This window comes from Protopterus annectens, chromosome 9.part0, assembly GCF_019279795.1.
Source record: "Protopterus annectens isolate FY-2018-M chromosome 9.part0, PAN1.0, whole genome shotgun sequence".
In the NCBI taxonomy this organism is placed as follows: Eukaryota; Metazoa; Chordata; order Ceratodontiformes; family Protopteridae; genus Protopterus; species Protopterus annectens.
In genome coordinates this window covers 1,618,348,768-1,618,372,606 of record NC_056743.1, presented here as the reverse complement: position 1 = coordinate 1,618,372,606, position 23,839 = coordinate 1,618,348,768, and the positions used below count along the sequence as shown (strand labels likewise).

The 23,839-nt window shown below is 34.2% G+C and overlaps 1 protein-coding gene across 1 annotated transcript in view; it reads left to right on the top strand.

Moving 5' to 3' along the window:
- LOC122810729 (adhesion G protein-coupled receptor E3-like) overlaps nt 1-23,839 on the top strand; it is a 310,639-nt gene that overhangs the window by 187,823 nt on the left and 98,977 nt on the right. Inside the window, exon 4 of the mRNA XM_044082293.1 lies at nt 16,691-16,757. Within this exon, the coding sequence (XP_043938228.1) occupies nt 16,691-16,757 (67 nt within the window). The remainder of the gene's footprint in view (nt 1-16,690; nt 16,758-23,839) is intronic.

The following is a 23,839-nucleotide window of genomic DNA, read 5'->3' as shown; positions in this document are numbered from 1 at the left end:
TGTTGAACCACAAAACAAAATAAGAAAGCTTAAGCAGGCTAAACCGAGCCAACAAACAATCACTTAAGCAAACAATAGAAAATAAATCAGTTCAAGTAACCACACAGAAAATGTATAATATTCCACTTCAAAAAAGACAAGATTTCACAGTAATGGTTCATCAGGTTTAAGTGACAGTCCCTTGCTGAGCAGGATAATGCTTGGGTGATTTTGTGGTGTGATATCATAGAAGTGGAGTGGCTAAACCAGTTGTTCATTTGATATACACTAGGTATACACTAACTGATGGATGTAGGTATGTTATACCTAAAAGATTCAAGAAGATATTTTGTTTATTGTTGGGGCACCCAATGGAATCTAGAATGAGACATCCCCACCTCCATGGGACACATCCTTATGATCTCTACCCACTCCTAGATAGGCACCATGATGCTTTCTCAGAGTCCACCAGTGAAATAAACACTTGCAATATCTCAAGCATGCCTTTCCCTCCTATTTCCCCAAGGAAGGTAAAGAATGCCATGCCTTTTTACTCCTCTACTCCACCACACAGTTTCCAGCAACCTCCCAAAATTATAATAAAATTCTGGTCACTCTTTATGCCATCAAAGAAACTACTAGCTATAAATTCTATTTATGGGCAACAACTTAAAGCTATTAAAAAAAACTTCAAATATGTTCAAAAATTGAACACACAGATGGAAAACACACCAGAATTATGACCAAATATCCAAAAATGTGAGATTTTCCATTCTTGTAATCAGGAACTTCACCAGACACTAAAACTCATTATATACTAAAAACTCCTCTGACACAATTTCTTTAACTGAAATCTCATTGGGTAAATATATTTAAAATATTTTAAAAATTAAACCAATACATGAGTGCTCTATCCTTTAACATGCATATAACATTATATGAATCATTAAGCCCTGGTTCTTTGAAAGCATACAGTGAAATCTATCAAAATGATACAGTTTTTTATAACACAGTATTAATATCCTATCATCTAAAATCTCTTTTAATCTGTTAATGACATGCAATAAAAACATCTTAAATTAACAGAAGCAGCTGTATTATTGCCGAGCAGACCACTTGTTTAGATTTTGGAGTTTATCTTTGGATGGCACAGTGGTGCAGTTGTTAATGTTGTTACCTCACAGCAAGAGGTTCTCCAGTTTGATTTTCGGCCGGGGTAACTTTTGTGCAGAGTCTGCATGTCCTCCCTGCATTTGTGTGGGTTTTCTCTGGGTGCTCTGGTTTCCTCCAACAGTACAAAGACATGCATCTTGAGTGATTTTCCCTGAGCCCCTGCTTAAAATTGATTCATTCCAAGTTGGACTTTCCCAGTAAACAAATGTTAAATAAATAAAATCTTTTTCTTTATCTATCAAATTGTGTCTCTTTATTTTTTTAATTTATGTTTTTTTATTTCTATTCATTTGTTATATTAAATTTCCATTTGTAAACTTAATAAATGATAAAAGTTAATAACACACCCAAATATATCTTAAACCCTTTGTTTCACATCAAGGAAGAGTAAGATAAAAATAAGCATTAAGAAAGTTAAAGAATTAATTATTTTTTAATGAAATAATTTATATAAGCATTAGCCACCATTTTCAGATAGAAAATGAAGCTGGTGCCTTTTGGTTCCATTAACCTAAAATAATGCATTTAGTAACCATGCTTGCCAGGGCTACTGATGTGGTTTTCTTTGCTGTTAACTCTGGAGTGGCATAATATCAACTTTTTATATGTAAATTCAGTTGAATCATCATTTTCCTATATCAAACTGATATTTTTGGATGCAATGGCACATGTTTTGAGCAGGACCACAACATGTGAATCTAGATTTCCCTTATCCCCACAACCATGTTAACATTTAGCAGATGACCATTTTATTTTATTTTTTCCTGGATTCCAATAAATTCAGTAATATTTTTTATGTTGAGTGGACTTGTTCCAGAAGGATTAAAAAATCTATGTTTCCGTAATGTCTGAAATTCCTGAAGTTTGATATCCTTTAAAGTTTCAGTATTCCATTTACTTAAAATATTCATAGTATAGTCATGATTTTTAGTTGTAAATTGCATTATTTGTGCCAGACATTTTATCCAGTGCTGAATATAGAAAGCCTGTGCCTAAGTCTCAAATACTTTTCTCGCTGGAATTGCGTAATATCAACTTGTTGTATGCAAATTCAGTTAAATCATCATGATGTTGTAACAAATTGATATAAATATTTTTGTTTTTGCCACCAAGATACAATGCTTGAACAGGGCCACTACATGCAAACTCCATTTTCCCACTTCCCTGCAACCATTCAAACAACATTTAATAGGTGGCCATTTTATTGTTTTCTGGAGTCCAATAAATTCAGCAATGCATTTCATGCTAAATGGTCCTGTTCCAGAAGGATTAAAACATTCTATAATTGTTGATAATGTATGAAATTCCTGAAGTCAGATAACTATGATGTTTCAATATTCCATTTATTTGAAATGTTCGTAGTGTACTCATGGTTTGCAGCTGTTGTAAATGTCACTCTTTGTGCCAGATTTTTTAGAGTCGCATCTTCTAAAATTGAGAGAAAAGGTCTCTAGACTGAAAAACTCTTTATCTTCAATGTCACCAACCTTCAAAGACAAATGAACTGTTTTTTCCTTCCAATCATGTCAATGACATCCCTCATGTCATTGAGAAAAAAAACAAATTATCTTGGTTTGAAAAACTTTCTGCACGATCTTTGACTCAGAACATGTGGCCAGCTGGGGCGTGGCCAAGGATGAACACAGGATAGCAGCAGATTTCTTCATCTCCACCAATTTCATTACATTGACAGGAATTAATTACTTAAAAAATTAATTTTTGAAGTAATTTTCTTTCTAAATATGTTTGTTTTATATAGTTCTTGAACTATATCTAAAAAAGAAAGGAAATCTTAATAATATTCCTGTCAGAAATTACTTTGGAAATTTTCCTGTCAATTTATCAGTCTGAAATGAGTTCCAGTAAGACAAATTCTCAAGACTCCAGCATCAAGAAAGAACTTCAGTCTCTGATAATTATAGTCCAGCAACTTACTGCTAAGATGGATAAAATGGATACTAAAATAGACACTTTCATAGAAAAACTACAAAACAAATAGACTTGTTACATATGGACCTGCAACAACAGAAGATCCAGATGACAGGCATAGAAGAAGCTGTGAATGACATGGAAAATAGAATACAAGAAGAGGAAATCAACATTGAGTTTCTGCTGAAACAAAATACACATTTACAAACAAAGCTGGATGACCTGGAAAATAGATCTAGGCGCAATAACATTAGGATTTTTGGACTGCCAGAAAATATTGAAGGTAACAATATTACTTCTTTTTAACAACATGGCTCCCTAAAACTTTAGATTTACCAGAAGCACTCTTTTGGTATCGAAAGAGCACATAGATCTATAGCTAATACTAACTCTAACAAAAACTATCCTAGATCAGTTATAGTTAGATTTCTATCATCTTTTGATAAAGAGATGGTTCTTAAATCTGCTTGGGCTAAAGCTCCTGTTAAGATTAATGAAACAACTGTGCATTTTGACAATGACTATTCTTCCATGGTATTAGCTAAAAGAAAAGTTTTTCTGCCACTAATAAGGGAGCTTAAAAAAGCACAGTTTAAAACATACCTTCTGTTTCCTGCCAAGCTTAAAATCTTCCTTCCTGATGGTCCTAAAATTTTTGATGACTTAGACTCTGCTTTACTGTTTATCAAAAAAAATAAGATTTTGGAAAAAATAGAAGAAATGGAATGGGCTAGTCCTTCGTTAAAGAGACTGGCAACTGAAACTTCGTGGAAGACTTCAGAGAAGAAGAAGAGACTAAAAAACAAATGATTTGTACTATGTTTTTTTTCTCTCTCTCATCATTTTATTTTATTATTAATCTTTTTAAATATAGTTCCTGCATTTCCAAGAAGCAACAACTATTTTGAAAAAGATTTAATCAAAGTTATTCTCTGTGTGCAAAGAAATGTTTTGTTTCATAACTAGTCAAAATATCTGGAGATTTAATGGCAAGCTGTGATTTAACTTGTTCCTCTTTCTGAAGAGGAAAAATAAGGTCAGTAATTTGATACATTTTTTTTCCTTTAAAAGTTTATATGTTCTTCAAATGCTATTCCTAATTATACTTTCTTGATTACACTGCTTATGCTTGTTTGTAAATAATCTGTCATGCTTTAACTAATAATAATTAGAACTAAATAATAGTAAATAATATGTTTTATTTTTAACTCTATTAATATAAACAGTAAGTCACATTCTATTGTATATACTTCTTATAGCTTTTTCTTACATTTTTTTTTATTTCTGCCTTATACCCTTTTAATTTCTACTCTCTTTTCTTTTCTATATTAATATATAGAAATGCTTTTGATCATATAGACACAGTAAATAATAAGATTTGCATAGGAGTTGAGTTGGGACAAAAATGTTGAGTTTTGTTACTTATTAATAATTTTGGGCTTGATTTCACTTACATCGAGTCTGTAATAACATGTAGAATGCATTGTGAAGGTTTTGTCATGTTTAGATGCATTTACACTGCTAAATGAATGTTTGTCACTAGTTGTTAATAAGTTTCCCGCCAAAATGTTAAGAGAGACAATCTGGGATGTGGGCTATCTCATGCACAGTGTCCATGAGCTACTTCAAAATCTTCAACTCTCAGAATTCTCACAGAGAAGCTGAAAGCAGCTAGTCTCACCTTTGACCTAGATATCACACTGACACATCACAGATACAGGAATGACACTACCTAATTATACTTTCTTGATTACACTGCTTATGCTTGTTTGTAAATAATCTGTCATGCTTTAACTAATAATAATTAGAACTAAATAATAGTAAATAATGTGTTTTCTTTTTAACTCTATTAATATAAACAGTAAGTAATATTCTACTGTATATACTTCTTATAGCTTTCTCTTACATTTTTTTTATTTCTGCCTTACACCCTTTTACTTTCTACTCTCTTTTCTTTTCTTTATTAATATATAGAAATACTTTTGATCATATAGACACAGTAAATAATAAGATTCACATAGGAGTTGAGTTGGGACAAAAATGTTGAGTTTTGTTACTTATTAATAATTTTGGGCTTGATTTCACTTACATAGAGTCTGTAATAACCTGTAGAATGCATTGTGAAGGTTTTGTCATGTTTAGATGCATTTACACTGCTAAATGAATGTTTGTCACTAGTTTTAATAAGTTTCCCACCAAAATGTTAAGAGAGACAATCTGGGATGTGGGCTGTCTCATGCACAGTGTCCATGAGCTACTTCAAAAGCTTCAACTCTCAGAATTCTCACAGAGAAGCTGAAAGCAGCTGGTCTCACCTTTGACCTAGATATCACACTGACACATCACAGATACAGGAATAGCAGATTAATAATATGTGTTAAAAACCTATGTCCCAAACATATACATTACTATAACTCATTTAATTCATCTGATTGACAAGCATAAATAATTTTATAACTCTATACTGGAAGAAATTGTCATGTGATATATTTTAAAGCAGTAGTATAGCATGTTTGTAAAATCTGGTTACCAAAATGTGTTTGCTGTGCATTATTTTGTATAAAGCAGACAGATTTATTGAAGGGACAGCAATGTAAGATGGTGCTCAGTAAAGATACAACTCAGTGAGATCAGATATATATATATATGTATGTGTGTGTGTGTGTGTGTGTGTGTGTGTGTGTGTGTATGTGTGTGTGTGTATGTGTGTGTGTGTGTGTGTTTGTGTGTATGTGTGTGTGTGTGTGTGTGTGTGTGTGTGTGTGTATGTGTGTGTGTGTGTGTGTGTGTGTGTGTGTGTGTGTGTGTGTATGCATGTGTGTATATATATATATATATATATATATATATGTATATGTGTATATGTGTGTGTATGTGTGTATGGATGTATATATTTATATATATGTGTGTGTGTGTGTGTGTGTGTGTGTGTGTGTGTGTGTGCATGTGTGTGTATGTAGATATGTATATAAATGTTTCTGAGAATCTGCTTAACTATGAAGTATGATTTATAACAATTTCTATGAATACAATATTTTATTCTATTGGCAATAATGAGTTTGAGTAAATGTTCTTATACAAGCAATTCAAGGTTTTTTTTGGAAGCTGTTAACTGTATTTACATGACAGAAAATAGATGCATCCTAATATATGTAATGTCTGAATCATATTAGCCAAAGTTTTTGATTTAAATGAATGTTAGAACTTATTTTTCTCTCCTCTTGATTTCTAACATCAAGATTATTTGAATGCTATTTGAATACAAGTGTTTTATATTACATGGATGTATATAGTAGTATGAACAGTTTTAAAAAAAAAAAAAAAAAAAGGTTTATTTTAGTTTATATGATGCTGTTTTACCAAATGTGTAGTCTTGTCTTGCTAGATAATTGAATTGAAAACTGTTAACTTCAGTTAAATATAACTAGTATTAAATTGATAAGGTGGTAGCTGACGTACTGCTGCTTAGGGTAGGGGGTTAACTTGAGTGGTAAATACTACTCTAAGTTGGAGTTTATAACTCCAGGCTGGATGCAAGGTTTAAGCCTTACATTATTTTCACTTGTTCATTGTTATTTGTATATAGTTTTGACATCCACAATATATTTTGTACATTCATTGTCACTACAACAAAATTGAATCCTATACGAAATCCCATAAGAGATTCAATAAATACAGCTATATTTAAAGGTACACCTAAAGGAGGAGATGTAACATTACTTATCTTGTTATTTGTTATTTTGATCATAAGATTCTTAAGTTTTAAAAATGCCAAATGACATCTTTAAAAGGAATTTCTTTAAACATTAATGGATTGAATAATCCATGTAAAAGGGCAAGCCTAATAAGATACATTAATTTACATAAGGCCAACTTAGTCTTCCTACAAGAAACCCATCTCTTGAAAAAGATATTGATAAACTAGCCACAAACAAATATACAGTATTGGTTAGTTCAGAGCACACTCAGAAAAAAGAGGAGTGGCTATTTTATGGAATAAAAGTATGCCCATTCCTAAAACCATTAAGTCTTATCAGGATGACAAAGGAATGTTTTGTATGGTTACAATACAAATTAATGGGAAGACTTACACTTTAATTAATGTATATTGGATACCTGGAATTGGTATTAATACAGTGAAACATCATCTTGATAAGATCATATCATTCTCTATAGGAGATATTATTTTAGCTGGTGACTTTAATTGTATACTACATGAAAGTGATACTACCACTATAGGAAAGAGAAGAATTACATCTAATGCAAAACATTTAAAGGATTTTGCTAATTCTTATCATTTGAATGATATTAATAATCAGATAGGTTCAAAATCATTACCATACACCTTTTTTTCTAACAGATACAAAACTTATTCAAAAATAGATAGGGTCTTTATTTCTAATCAGATGGTAACAGATTTAATTAATTCCAAAATCATTTCATGTCCTATATCTGATCATAATTCAATTGTTTTTGAATTCATGATAAAAAATACTCATAATGTTCAGATCAAAAGGATACCAGCATACTTAACTCAACTAAAAGACTATAAAGAATATATACTTTCAGAAGTAAAACATTTTTTAGACATAAATAACACTCCTGAAGTCTCCATTGTTTATGTTTGGGATGCCTTAAAATCATATCTATATGGACAAAGTATCAGATGGTATAATAATAAAAGGAAATTTTGGGATAAGGAATTGTTAGATATTTAAAGTAAATTAGACTCTTATAAACATAATAATAAAGAAAATATTATGGACAAGAAAGTTATTGAAGAAATAAACAAACTAAATGAGAAATACAAAGAAATTTTAACTCATAAAGTTAAAATAACTTTAGAGAATACAAGTTTTGTCTTATTCAATAAGCCCCAAATACTTACATAGACTTAAAAATAAAACAAAAGGTTGAATAAACAAAACCATATCAAAAAATCTTTTCTCTAAGGAAAAAGAAGAATGTTTCTAGTATACCAGAAATACTAGATGAATTTAGAAATCACTTTCACAAAATTAACCATAATAGTATTAACATGGAACCTAAAGATAAAATAAAGGAGTTTATAACCACAAATATGAATAAAAAGCTTAATAAACAACAGATTAAACTATTGGACAAGAGTATTTCATATACAGAAGTTATTACACAAATAAATAAGCTTAAATCAAACAAAGCACCGGGTAATGATGGTATTATACCAGAGATATATAAAATCCTTTCTAAAAATACATATTCATTAATACATAAGGTTTTTATTTTGGCCCAAACGGAGTTAATAACCCCCCATCTTGGCAATATACATTTATTTCGCCAATTTTGAAACCTAATAAAGATCCAACTAGATGTTCTTCATATTGGCCCATCTCATTACTTAATGTTGATTATAAAATGTTTATGAATATCTTTGCTGATAGATTGAAGACAATCATTCCCGGCATTATAGATATAGATCAGACAGGCTTCATTGTAAATAGAAATACTTTTGATAATATAAGAAGAACTTTAACATTAATAGATTTTGCAAATAGGAAAAAGAAAGATTTAACACTTATTAGTCTTGATATAAGTTCAGCATTTGATTCAGTAAGTTGGGACTATCTGTTTACCTTAATGAAGTGCACAAACTTCTCGGATGCATTTGTAAATCTAATTGAACATTTATACAAAGGAACGTTGGCTTATATTAAGGTAGGAACATATGTTTCACAAAAATACCCATTCTTAAAGGTACAAAACAAGGATGTCCACTTTCTCCACTATTATTCACTTTAGTAATGGAGCCTTGGGCTAATTTGATCAGAAACAGTACTGACATAGAGGGTTTTGAAATAGATGAAAATACAACATCCAAAATTCAACTTTTGCAGATGATGTTCTAATTACATCAGCAGGATCTAAAATTCTTCTATACAGTCTCTATTTGATAACATGATGAATTTTAAAGGTATTTCTGGTTTAATATTCAATGAAGAAAGAACTAAAATATTACTTATATATACACGAAAAATATTCTCATTAGTGATTTTACTAAATATGTACCCAATTCAGGTCAGATAACTTATTTAGGTATAATACTATCTAAAGATATTAAATCTATTATATATAATAATTATAATACCTGTTTTCTTAATATACAAAATCTTTTTAATACCTGGAATAATATGTTTTTTACTATGGAGGAGAGACTTACAATTATTAAAATGATAATATTCCCCAAGATTTTATACTTAATACAATCAATAATACTTCCACCTACAAAAATAATTATCAAGAAACTGAACACACTAATGTTAAATTTCTTATGGGCACCTAATAGACCTAGGATTGCATTAAAGAAACATACTAATAGCTGGTCTCAAGGGGTATTTCTTTTCCAGACTTTAATTTATATACTATCTCTTCTATTGTAAAAGTTATTACTTTATTAATAGATCAGTCATATGTCACAAAATGGAAAGATTATTGGGAGCTAATTAGTATACACTTCATGAAAATCTCCTTAACACATAAAAATATGATTGTAAATAACTCCATGTTATGGTTACTAAAGGAATTTTGTACTTCACCTATTACACCTAAACATATGGTTTGTTACCCATTAAATATTATTATTAGTTATCGTAACTTTATATTCATGCACCCTAAGTATAGGGAATGGAATTTTATTGTATTTCCTATAATGTATACTCAGGGTATGCTTTTGTCATCTACTTCTGAAGGAACTCATTTAGCTATAGATAATTATCTAAAGTACTGGTATCAGTTGATATCTGATAATAAAGTTAAAAATCTAGATTTCTTAAAACAAGAATTTGATCTAAGAGAAACTTGCTGGTTAGAGGTTCAGACCTTTAGACAACATTTCATTAATAAAATAGATTTAATGTCTATAACTGTTAAAGAATCTATTCCAACACTGATTGATTACTTGATATTAAATTTACAACATAAAGTTTCTGATAAAGGTAAACTTTCATACATACATAAAGTTATCAGACAAGAAACTTTTTACAGTGTAGATTCATACTCAAATTATTTCACTTCTATTAATGGGGACCCACCAAATCAACAAGATAAACAATATATATTGGAATCTGCTTATAGAACTATGTCTTCCATTGTCTGGAGACTTTATACATGGAAATTTTTACACAGATCTTTTTATACACCTTTGATGATGAATAAAATAAATAATAAAGAGAATCTATGTAAGAGATGTAATGTAGAAATTAATGCTGACTGGGCTCATATGTTTTATGACTGTATAAAATTGAAAGAATACTGGAAGTCAATTAATGAATTTTTGCAGGCTCTTTTTACAGATAATTTCATTATTTCTAAATCTCTTATATTATTCAACACACCTGTACCTCAAAGTGTTAAAAAGGTTAAGCCTCCCTTGTTATGGTCTATTCTAGCAGTGGCTAGGAAAATAATAACTAGAAATTGGATTTCAGATACACCTCCTTCGTTCAATGAATTTAAAAATGTTATGAATATAGTGTGCCATATGGAAATAAACACAATTAGGACTAGAACAAATAGAAAAACATCTTATTTTATTGTATGGGATAATTTACAAAATTTGTTAAAAAAATTTTAATTTCAATAGCATGGTATTTTAGTTTAATTAATTGATCTGATTGTAGTGGATGTCTTTGTAAATACTTTAGTTGTTTTGTTGAATATTATAATAATACCTATTTTTAATTACTTGTATAAAATTGTTATGATATTTCTCTTATATGTTAAAACAATAAACCTGTTTTGAAAAAAAAAAAAGAACACGTGGCCAGCTGAGAAAAGAGTTTTTTTTTTTTTATGGCAGCAAGATCCTGATGGTTTTGTTTTCTCACCTCTTTTAAATGAAAACATCTAAATTAAGCAAGCCACTATGGAACAAAATCCAATCAAATTTGTGAATGAGTTAAATCCCTTTTAATGTATTATTACATTTCATATGACTTTGTATAACAATCTTTTACTCCTTACTGAAACCAAAACTGCTAGTTGCATGGGAATGAGAGCATCTCCTTACTCCTGTGTGGCAGCATCTGATCCCTCATTCCATCGAAATACATCTCCTATCATGCCTGTTTATGTAGAAAAAAACAATATGCACATATAAGTAGAGTGACAGACATTAAAAACAAAAAGAAAGCAGCACATTTTTTGTTTGAGTTTTTTTATTTTACATTATTGAACAAGTTAAAAGCAATTTCAGAAGAGGGAATATTAACACTGTATTAGTACTTTGACAGCTTTCCCTGGATGATTTTAAAACACAAGGACATTTTGGATTCATGTATTATTGTACACATCTTAAATGATAGGACATTATTTAATTGGTTTAATGTTAAAATATTTTTAAATAGGTTTATCCAAAAAGATTTCATTAAAACAAAGATGTTAGAGTTTTCTTTTAGTATGCATTGTTTTGTGAAATGTGTTTTGGTGTCTCTTGAATTTCTTGATTAAAAAAATGAAATCGCTCAAGTTGTTGGAAGGACATTTAAAATAGTTTTGAAATCAGATGTAGTACTGTTGTGGTCTCCCTTAATGTGTTGTATTTTTAACATGTTTTTAGTTCAGCACACAACAGCAGCTCTTGGTGGATTTTATAAAATTCTACAAGTACTCAGAGTCCCTGTAGACATTAGCTTTTCATTCAAAAAATATATAGCCATTATCATCTGCAAAATATATGGATTTGCAAAACTTGTTCTTTGTGGCATCAAGAGACATGTTGGAAATGTAAATCTCCCACTGCACACAACCCTTAAAAGACTAATCGTAGAATACTGAACTCCCACTCATTAATCAAATCTCTTGCCATGCCGTGTGAAACAACTGGAAAAGGTTCTTCACAAACAGAATCAAAGGACTTCAAGGTTTGTCTTGTAGGCAGAACTACAGCAATTGTATCTCTCTATCTTTCTGTATCTTATAACCTTCTTAAAGGAGACCTATACCTGGCATACAGAGCATTAAGTGGTATCATAGTGTTTGAAGCCCTTTGATTTGAATAAATCCCTTGCCTTGGTTGCTTAAACTGCATGGGCACTGGAACCATAGAGTGAGGGGGGAGGGGAGCCCCCCCCCAATTTTGCAGATCATCTCATTTTAAAAAAAAAAGCCACGGCTCAAAAGGCAGATGAAGCTGAATGATTCAGCTGCATCTATTCTACCATGTCTTTTTTTTTTTCAATTTCCTGACCCAAATCACTACTGGCAGCTGAAAAGACAAACAGGTAGTAAACTATAGCTATAGGTGCCTCACCCACAGGGTGAGGGGGAGGAGGACTCATGCGCATGTCGCACACTAATTTAAACACAAAAGTGGGCAGAAAGCACTTCTTGCTGTTAAGGCTCCCAAGTGTTAGCTCTGTGGATAACTGCTTACTTCTAAGTCTCCAATTCTGGAGTAAGTCAGTGATATTTCATTCTGTTACGCTTATGCAGTAAGTGATGGCCGTTTATTTTATGCAGTAGCTCTGAAGTGATAGCAATGGCTGTTTACTGCTAGCTCCATTTATTTTATGCAGTAGCTCCGAAGTGGTTTTTCTGGCTCCATTTATTTTATGCAGTAGCTCTGAAATGATATTTCTGGCTCCGTTTATTTTATGCAGTAGCTTTGAAGTCATAGTGATGGCCGTTTACTGCTAGCTACATTTATTTTATGCAGTAGCTCCGAAGTGGTATTTCTGGCTCTGTTTATTTTATGCAGTAGATCCAAAGTGATAGTGATGACCGTTTAGTACTAGTTCCATTTATTTTATGCAGTAGCTAGATATCTCACTTTGCCAAATCTTTCTTTATTCCACTATGTTTTGTAAAGTGGCTGGAATTTCCCTCAATACTTTAATCAAACTAGTCACAAAATGGTACACAGATTGTTACAGATTTGATTGTAGTAATGTTAGTGTACACATTGCATTTTTAATTCTGTATTTCAAATATACAGAATAGAAAACATAGGAAGTAACAGTACATGAGTTTACTGTGTGAGGAATTGCTGGCTGTTCCCATGGTGGTGTGAGAACAGTATGAAAGTTGGTGAAATATTTGAGGCATTGCTTAGAATGATATTAACAAATTGTCATCAAGGTTTCAAAACATTTACAGTCCGTTATTTTGGCATTAGAATGGGCTCTGACACTGGGTACCACTTGAGATTGCATAGTATTCCAAGATGTTGATGACTGTTTCTAGAGGTCATTTGCACATAATTACAAGTGTAATGCTTTGACCAAGGATGTATTCAAGTTGTTTAATGTCTGGAATAATGTATGTGATAGAGTTTGTAGGTACAATGCTATTGGATATATATCAAAAAGGGCCGTAGCTCCACAGTGATAGTGATGGCCGTTTAGTGCTAGTTCATTTATTTTATGCAGTAGCTCCAAAGAGATATTTCTTGTATGTAGCTCCAAAGTGATATTTCATGTGTGTGTGTGTGTGTGTGTGTGTGTGTGTGTGTGTGTGTGTGTGTGTGTGTGTGTAAAATTGGGTTCAAACCCTGTACCTTAGGTACAGGGTCCTTCATTTTCTACCCACACCACCACATGTGATTCAAGGAGTCTGGTCTGTTCCTCTTAAAATTTGTGGCTTTCTGGCAAATCATAATGAAAGCCCTTTAAGTTTCAGTTTTACCATCTTTTTACTTGGAAACACACAGTAACACAAAACACTATTTTAGCAGCTTTCTAAGATTATACAAGCAGTATTTAAAATGTGTCCCTAGTTTTAGCCCTTTGCCCCCCCCCTCCAAATAAATTTTGGCTTTTGCCAGATTTCTTCTGCTGTGAAATTGAGAGATTGAGTTGTGTTGCATGGATGGTGCAGTGGTAGTGTTGTTACTTCACAGCAAGAGGTTATGTGGTTTGAGTCTTGGCTGAGGTGTCTTCTGTGTGGAGTCAGTATGTCTTCCTTGTATTTGGGTGGGTTCCCCCTGGGTACTCTGGTTTCCTTTCATGTTACAAAGACATGCATCTGGACCATTTCTCCCTGGGCCTCTGCCCTGTGATGGAAAATGGCTTTCTTCCAAGTCTGACTTTCCTGTTAAATTAATAAAAAATTTACAAGGAGCTGAGATCTTCAGGGGAAGAGAAGTTTAGCACTGTATATTCCAAGACCATTTGCACTGTTAGCACAACAGGTAGTAGCTTGATTTTGATGCAGAAGACTGTGGGCTCTACTCCCACAGTATGCAGATAGATCTCTGATACTGTACTATGTTGTATTTTAAAGGGAGTGGATGCTACAGTCTTGTGAATGTCCTCCTTTGGAGGAGTTACCTAGTAACTATGAACCTGTTATCAGTTTGCCATCCATTCCCTGTTACAATATTATTAGCTTATCATTTTTAATATAACATAAACAATTTATTCTTCAAGGGCAATAGCCAATTTATTTTTAGATAAAAGAATGGAATATAGAGTTGTTTCCTAGCAGCAACCTCTTCATTAGTTAGAGATCCCTTAGATGTGGAATTATTTAGATGACTTACTTCTGCAGACATTTTGCATATTTACTGATATTGGTGGATTATGAGAAGTTTGAGTGGCCTTTTATGGTTGAAATTTTCTAAAATGGGTAGTTTTGTTTTGTCATTATTGGTTCATACATTTTGTTTCATTGCTGGAAGACTGTTCAAAACTACAGATTTTAAACACATTTTAACAACTGGTGGTGTATTATACAAGGAATATAATTTAATACAATCAGGAAGGTGAATCAAGGAATGCATGCATGTATGCATGGCCCTAAAAATGTGTTTGAAAACAGCCCAGAGAAAAGTGTGAAAGGCTCAAAATCATGGGCAAATGTTAAGCTTTACTCTTGTTACCAAAGCAATGGATGAAGGTAAAACAGTTCACACCACATTACCTTGACCTGGCCAAGCCTTTTGACACAATCCCATACTCAGGTGTAGTGCAAAAGATGAATAATGTAGGAGCAAACACAATGGAGTCCCCCAGAGTTTGGTGCTGAGACTTTTTTCTGTTTGGGATATACATCTCAAAAGTAAAAGGAAATACCAAAGAGCTTTGGCCAGCTAAGTTTGAGATGACTGCAAGCTAGGAGAAGTTATTGAATCCCCAAATGACTTAATCATCATGCAGGAAGGTTTGTCCCAAATAATAACTGGTGTCAAAATCATGACAATGCCCTCTGAGAACTGATCTAATTGTTTGGCATTTGGGAACTTGTGTGTACAGTGACCTAACTTTTGACCAACATGTGCCCAAAGTCATAAGAAAGTCTTTCTATATTGCACAGCTTATAAACAAATTGACTGTGACTAGATCTAAATATGTTGTTGTCCCCCATTACAAAGCTCTCATTATGTCAATCATTTTGTATAATGCCCACTTTGGCATGTATCTGTCCAGCCCTATGCAACAACTGGAATACCTTCAGAGATACCTTACTAAAAGGATACAAGTCCTAAACAATAGGTCTTGCATGGACCACCTCAAAGATTTATTACTATACTCAGTATCCTACAGAGTGCTTAGAGGTGACATGTCTGGCAAACAAAGCATCCTCCGTCATAATACAGATGGACCTACTGAACATCAGCAAGTCAAATGGCATCAGAAATACTCAGTCCAAGTATCTAAACTGAATGTTGTAGAGAGATGGATATATTTTACAAAGGCTACCACTGTTCTGGAACAGACTATCCATAAAAATAAAGCAAAGCTCATCCATCCATATTCAAATGCAACTTGGATCTAAGGATGGGTAATAGAAAATGTACTCCAGAATTTCCCCTCATGCCACTAATGGATAGAGGCAGTTCCTAAATGCTGCATCCCTTACAAGGCCCCCTCAAATTATCTATGGTATGATCACAGTTGTTCTCACTAGGGCTAATATACAATTATCAGCCATGGGGATAGCTAAGACCAATCAAAAAATGTTAATTCAAGCTCCAAAAGGGAATTGGCTAAGCTTAAAATGTCCTCCAAGTGAACCTATGTTGTTGTAGCAAATAGTTATAAAACAATTAACCTTTTTAGTTCACTAAGTGCCCCTATCACCCTCCGCTCCCCCAGTCTTTAACAGCTTCCGGTGCCTATGTTGAACTGAAGAGGCCTTAAGTATACTATGAAATCTCTCAGGACTATAGCACTTACAGAATGAACTGCCCCTCTCAGTTAAGCTTTACTGGCCAAAATGTACCTCGAGTAAGGAACTGGGTGACTACATCAGCAATGTAAGTTCCAGCATGTGATCCAAGGGATCAAGCTTCTCAACAGCCAATAGGCCTTGAACTTTTTCACTAAACCTATGAACCTGTAAACAGGTGAAGCTCAAAATACCTTGTCACTTCAACTGTACTTGGCATTGACATTTATATTAGTAAGATTAGCTAAATTTAACATTTACATTCTGTATGGTGTATGGTCTATATGCTGTAATATTAAAAGTAGATTGCATTCATAGCCTAAAAATACTGTAGTAAAAAATAACTAGGTGTCTTGTCACTGCAGAAGTTTCAAGTAAAACATAACTTTAGATTCACCTGCTTGATTTTTGTTGTGAAAAAGAAGACTATTTTATATCTGTCCTTTTAATCCTTCTTACCTTTTAGATGCTGGCTGAATCTGAACCAAGAATTTCGATGGAGTTTCATAGGACCAGTATGTTTTGTTATCATGGTGAGTCCTTTTTTGTATTAGTTTTGCTGAAGTGTTATAACAATTGTCTTAGAAGAACATTTTTCTTTTTTCAACAGACTTCACAACCTTTCAAATTCCAGAAAAAGCCATAAGTGAAAAAGATCAGCTTTTGAAAACAGGGCACGAGAAAGAAAACACATGCTTCTGAGATGAGGATCATACTAATATTCTGCAGATGCTAGCAGTTTCAGATTTTCCAGAAAGTGACATGCAAACTCTAGTTGTCCACTTGAGCTCCATACTTTTCATTCTTTGTTTTCTTTGTTTTTAAATGCACTGTTGTAGGACATCCTACACCTGTAATGAATCCTTTATGCAGATGATTCAGTTATTACCAGTGTAGGCCCACAAACATGTTCCACTACACATAGATTGCAACAGGACGTCTGGTACCTATGGAGCTTTTTAACTATCTATAAATATCTCAAAAACAGAGGTAATGTTATTTGGAACTTTCAAATGCCTTGAATCTACTTCTGGTATTTTTATAACTGATCCCACATATATGCCACTGTCATTTACTACCTCCCACAAATATCTAAGGATTTTTTTAAATCAGCTTTTGTCATTTAACTCACATGCAGAATTACATGCAAAGTACTAGCTCATCTTGAAATTTCCAACATAATTTCTAATCTACTCATGCCAGATGCCAGACAAGCAATTGGTTTAATATATTTATTTCTCAGCTTCAGTATAGCCTCTCCATCATTTCACTGCTCTCTTCTTATAATACTGTACTACTGCAGATAACAGGGCATAAAGTACTTAGCTTCATTCATCTGGGCAGTGGAACTGTAACACACTAAGCAAAGTGACCTCATCACAGCAAGGGCATCACTACTGTTAAGCACTCTTACATTTAAATTAATGCATGAGAGATATTGCCTAACTATGCAGTATAATATGGATTTAAGGAAAACATTTTATATATTTAGGGGTTCTTAAGGGTTATGATTAACTACCCCCCCATTTAGACATTCCCTACAAAAACGGCATGTATTAAAATTGCACCTTTTTGCTGGAATTATATTCCAGACAATCAGGCAAATTGACAGTGTAGTTTAGTTCAAACAGAAACTAAAAGAACATTTACTCATGGAGAGCAAGTGCACTTGTTTTAGAGATTATGGCACATTATCTCATACACTAGTACAATAGAATACAATGTGAACCATTAAGAATGTATAGATGTGACATAAGACGCATGATAAATAATATTTGCCTTCTCTTGTATGATAAATAAAAAAGTCTGTGTTTCCATAGTAAATGATATGCCTTTGCTTCTGTAATAAATAATAAGCCTATGCTTCCTTAGTAAATAATAAGCCTGTGCTTCCATGATAAATAATATGACCATGCTTCTGTAATAAATAATTGGTCGGACCCTACTCTTCCTTCTTCCCTGCATAAGTACCTCCATAGTTAAGCTAAGTACAGCATTTTTTCTCTAACACACAATCACTTTCTGTTAAAAAGAAGCCTGAATACTGCTCTCATATCCTCAGCTACAACAGTATATTTTCAGCATAGACCTCGGACTGTACTGCTGTGATGTTATTAAGGACCACTGCATTATTCACATATGGCTGTTATTGGATTATTGTTCTTGATGCTATTGTCAGTTTACTTATATTTTATTAGAGTGTGCATTGTCCTACTACTGAACCCAGGCTCACATCCTTAAGCAGTAGTGATTACACTATTAACTAAATATTTTTTCTCTCTATCTCTCTCCATCTCTCTGTTGATTATATCTTTGCTGCTGTTCTCACAGCCAACTGTTCCCCTCCCCTCTCCAAGCAGTCCTACTCTCAAGTTGCCATGAGGCAAAATCAGGGAATATGACAGTGAGAGGCATAATATGAGTAACTATTCCATCCCTGATTTTTGAAACCCAGCCAAAACTCATAACAGGGTTGCATTTGGTGTAAGATGGAAGGTGCCACTGAGTAAAGCATACAGGGAACATCTTTTAAGAAGGGAGACTAATTATTGAGAAAATAATGTAGGAACAATGTTACAATGTACACCTGTTAGAAGAGGAATGCTAGTCACCTTCTGAGAGCTACTGTATGCCACTATTAGAAGTAAATTAGGGAAAAGTTAATGTTAATCAGGGATTTATTTTTTAATTTGTACAGTGAAACCATTGTAGTAAACTCTGTTAAACTTGCATCCCTGTTATATACAGAAAGGGACTACTGCATATTGCTTTATATGTTTAAATTGTGAAAATTCATGGGATGTTGAGTTCTGGCCGTTGCCAAAATAAACACATTTCTCTGGCTTCCCTTTCATTTCTTACAGAAGAGAGACAGAACAAGTGTATTCAGTTATCCAGTGCAATAGCACACAGTCAGGACATCAATCTGCATGGCTAGCAATCTGGGTCCTAAAATGGAATCAAACTGGAGTAGGTCTAGCTGGAGGTGAGTGTGGATAGGATGAAGTAGCCAACAGCCAGCTTAACCATCTTATCATAAGGGAGTAAGGTTAGGAAGAAACACATTGCTTCAGTGACCTGTGGTAGAGACCAGTGCCCTCATAGAACATAACAGGTTTAATACAGGAGACAGCAGCAATGTCTAAACATCACTGAACTAGAACCCCCACAGGCAGAGTAACTGTCTGACTTCCACAAATACAATTGCTCCCAAGCGCCATACTCATTGCTGTCCTTTGGATCCCTCACTGCACAGGGTTAATAAACAGCAACATTAAAGTTAATTTCTCTTGTAATCCGGAAGCTCGTATGGCAAATACTTGCATCCAGAGTACCCAAAAAGCTATTGGAGGGTTTAGGGATGAGCAATCATGGAAGATGAAGAATACAACCTGATGTTGTATGGTGTCATAAGGGGGTCAGGGGAGGGAGCAAATGGGTAGTCATTTTCTGTAATCTCTCAGTTTCAACTCTTATTTACATAGCTCCCATGGTAATTTATCAAAGTTCCATTCATAGCTACAGAGAATATATTGTCTGTCCCTACTGGTGGTGTAAAGGATTAGATGGAGTAGCTTTCCGCTACAGGTGATACAATAGGTGGACGTACACTGGATAGTACATATCATGCAATACATGCAGCTTCCAGTATTTCAGAAATTCAAGTAGCCTTATGAGGATAAGTCTGCCTTATGACTGATGCTTATCAGAGTCAAACATGCTGATAAAATATTCAACTGACCTAAAAGAGTTTTGCTGAAGTGTTATAACAATTGTCTTAGAAGAACATTTTTCTTTTTTCAACAGACTTCACAACCATTCAAATTTCTGAAAAAGCCGTTAGTGAAAAAGATCAGTTTTTGAAAACAGGGCACGAGAAAGAAAACACATGCTTCTGAGATGAGGATCATACTAATATTCTGCAGATGCTAGCAGTTTCAGATTTTCCAGAAAGTGACATGCAAACTCTAGTTGTCCACCAAAGTTGCAGCAACTGTTAAACAGCTGTTGCACAAATCTGTTTTTCAGTATTTGAGAAACTTCTTTGTTACCAGAACACTTTAGGGAAAACAATAGTTGGTTAGGTAAAAACTTTGCAGTCAGAAACAAGTTTAAAGTTTACAGGGACACCAACAAAGAAAATCATTGTGACCTTGGCATAGATTTTATAGTAATATCTGCCCTACTAAGGTCCTTAAAAATGACATTTTCCATTATACTTCACAACCAATAAACAACTTGCTTCAGAAAAGTGTTTTACAGACAATTTGAAGAGGCTATTCAAACAATTTCGAAACCACCTTCATCCATTACCAGTCTCACATATACCAGCTCACCAGGTAGAGATTACAATACGTTTAATTGTAAAGTGTTTTAAGAAACGTGGAGTACAATTGGTCCAAGTCCAATGTAAGGCACTAGGTTTTTATCCAGCCTATTTTGGATTACCACAAATGACATAATATGAAGAGATGTCCTTAACATTTTCACTCTATATTCATTATAAGAAAATATTCAGACTTATAATTCTCAAGATTTGACATGGATACAGAAGATGAAACACCTGTAAACCATCCCGCAGGGACTATCTGAAATTTCACTGGGCACATATTAATTTCCATTGTCACTCTCCCATTTGTGTTATTCACAACTGTGAGAGTATTCTCAAAATGTTTGGCTGTAATGCCTGTACATCAAAGGAGACAATGCATAAATATACTCCTTCATCAGAATCACTGTCTCAATGTAACTCCAACACAAACATTCTATCAGAAACAGTTGACAGTGACCCCTGAACCTTTTCATTATTTACACATAAGCAGAAAAACGAGAAATTTAATTTAATCCAAAACCTAGCAATATCTTTTCTAGGGGAAATTCTCAATGTAATATAGATGACTATTTTCTTTATCCAATACAATGCAATGGAAGTCTCATCTTTCACAGTGAAGGTATTTCCTCTACTGTATGCTGTAGTATAACAATACCTAATTACAGGATGCATATATTTTCTTGCATTTTGAGGGTTTCCTAAGCAAAGTATACTCCTGGTAAAGCTTCACTGAGCATTAAGAAAAGTGTAGAATCAAGAGGGGTCCTCCCTGGAATCTTTAGATCCAGTATAGGTTCATAGGTTGGTACTAGGCTATCGACCCTAGGGCCTATACAAGCCTAGTCATAACAATTCCCTTGCTATTTCTTCCCACACTATTTACTTCCCTGGACCCCTGTCTAGCAGGGCGACTGACGTGATCCCTGGGATGAATTTCTTATCTCCCATCCAATCATCAAGGTTCCTTTGGAAGAGGGCCAAAGAGGTGCTCTGCTTGACATGTATGGGCAGTCTATTCCAGAGTCTGGGGAGTCTCTGGGTCAGGAACCTATCCCTCCAGCATGTTAAGTTTATTGAGATGACAAAGTTTAGATCCCTGGAGCATGTGGCTCTAAGGGATTGGGATTTCTTTAAGTGTAGCATGTCCAACAACTCTGGGTTTGACATGGCCTTGTATGTTAAGCAGAGATCACCTCGGAGTAGATGATCTGCGACAGAGTATAGCTGGAGTTTTTAAGATGGTCAGCATAAGGCATTTGCTTTAGGCCTGTGATTCTTTTAGTGAGGTATTTCTGCGGCCTTTCCAGTTGTTGCAGATGTCTTGAGAGGTACGTACCAAATGGGGTGTTGTATTCTATAATGGGTCTAATGAGGGATGAGTACAGTGGGACAATGACCTCCTTTTTTCTAGATGAAAAGCCCTTAGTGATGAGGTGTACAACATAGAAGGATTTCCTGACTGTTGTGGTGATGTGGTTATTGAAGGTGAGACCACTGTCCACCTGTGTCCCTAAGTCTCTTATCACACTTTCGGTGTTTAGTGTACTGCCACCTATGTGGTAATTCACGGGTACATGTTTTTCCCAAAGGGGGTAACTATACATTTCTTGACATTGAGCTTGAGCCCATGGCTCTGGCACCAAGCATCTGTTTCTGTAAGGCCCTTTTGTAGAGTATCAAACTTAGCAACTTAGGACCCTTCATGCTGGCTGAATCCATAGAAATTGCCACTGGAAATATCATTACTTCCTAATGACAAATTCATTAGGTTATCTGTGTGAAGACAATTTCAGTGATTTCAGTTTATTGTCATTTGTCTCTACAACTGTTAACTTTCCACATTAATACAAATGCAGGTATAATTCAAGAAGTATGAACAGCAGTTTAAGATGATTTTCAGTTATGCCTTCTTCAGCTCAGTGCAGACAATATAGTAAAGCAATATGGTACAACTAGAAAAAGGGTGGAAAAAATCTCAGCTTTTTCAGAGAAGTAATTATTATATGTCAGTTAGTAAGTCGTCTCAACTTCCACTTAATATCATTTACCTGAGGAAGAAAATCAATGTGTGCTGAAAAACTGAGCACCCTTCCTTTACCTTTAGGTTAGCTCCAGACCCGTTTTATTTTCAAATAAATAAATAAGTAAACTTTTAGCTAGACCCTGCTTTCAAACCTTCCAAAACAAGCTCCAGCATAGAGACCATTCCTTTTCAGCACACATTTCAAGTATTTTTGTTCTACCCCTCACAACATTTGTGGTTTTCTGTCACATTACTCAGGATAGAAGTCACTAAATAATGGCTTACATTTGAGTATCAGATATCATATCCTTCAGAATATGCATTCTAACACAAATATTATTATTCCAACAGCATTTTGTTTATAACAGCAATCTGTTCCAATTTTTTACCTTTATTCCACATCCCCCATTATTTGAAGCTTTATCCAGATTTGTGCAGTAAGAGGTTGAGAGGTATACTATTAAGTTCTGGCTCCATCAGCTTTGTGAATCTTTACTAAAATGCCTCAAAGATGGCTGCTGCTACCCCATTTTCCATGGACATGTCAGGAAGTACTTATAAAGAGATGTCAATTGCAAAGGACGTCCAAATAAAACTGTAACCTGAACTTTCCCCATAGGTTCATAGGCAGTTACTGGGCTATTGACCCAAAGGTCTTTATAAGTCCAGCCATGTGTACCTAATATACTAGAGAAACCCAATATAATGGATTTTGCTTAAACTCAAGATCTTAGTTAGTAATGACTGCCCACATCTTGAAGGGTCACAGGTGAAATCCCAGCAGGAATTTATGTTTTCCCATCCAGTTATCCAGGCTACATTTAAACAGGGTCATAGTGGGGATTTGTTTGATGTGAACTGGTAGCCTATTCTAGAGAGGTGGCAACCTCTGAGAGACACATCTGTCTCTCCAGCAGGTCCTATTCATGTTGCAGGTCAGGTTAAGGTCCCTGGAGTGGGTGACCCTTGTCTCATTTGACTTACAGATGTGCAGCATTTCCATTAGGTTTGGATCCAAGATTGCTCTGTAGGCCAGGCACAAGTCTCCTCTAAGTAATCTGTATGCTACTGAGTACAGTGAGAGTGACTTTAGTCTGTCAGTGAATGACATGCTGGAGACCCTGAATTTTTTTGGTTATAAATCTCTGAGGTCTCTCAGGTTGCTGCAGGTGCCTGGTAAGTTACATACTAAAGGGGGCATTGTACTCAATTATTGGCCTGATAAGGGTCAAGTACAGGGGTGTTATGACTGTTTTCAA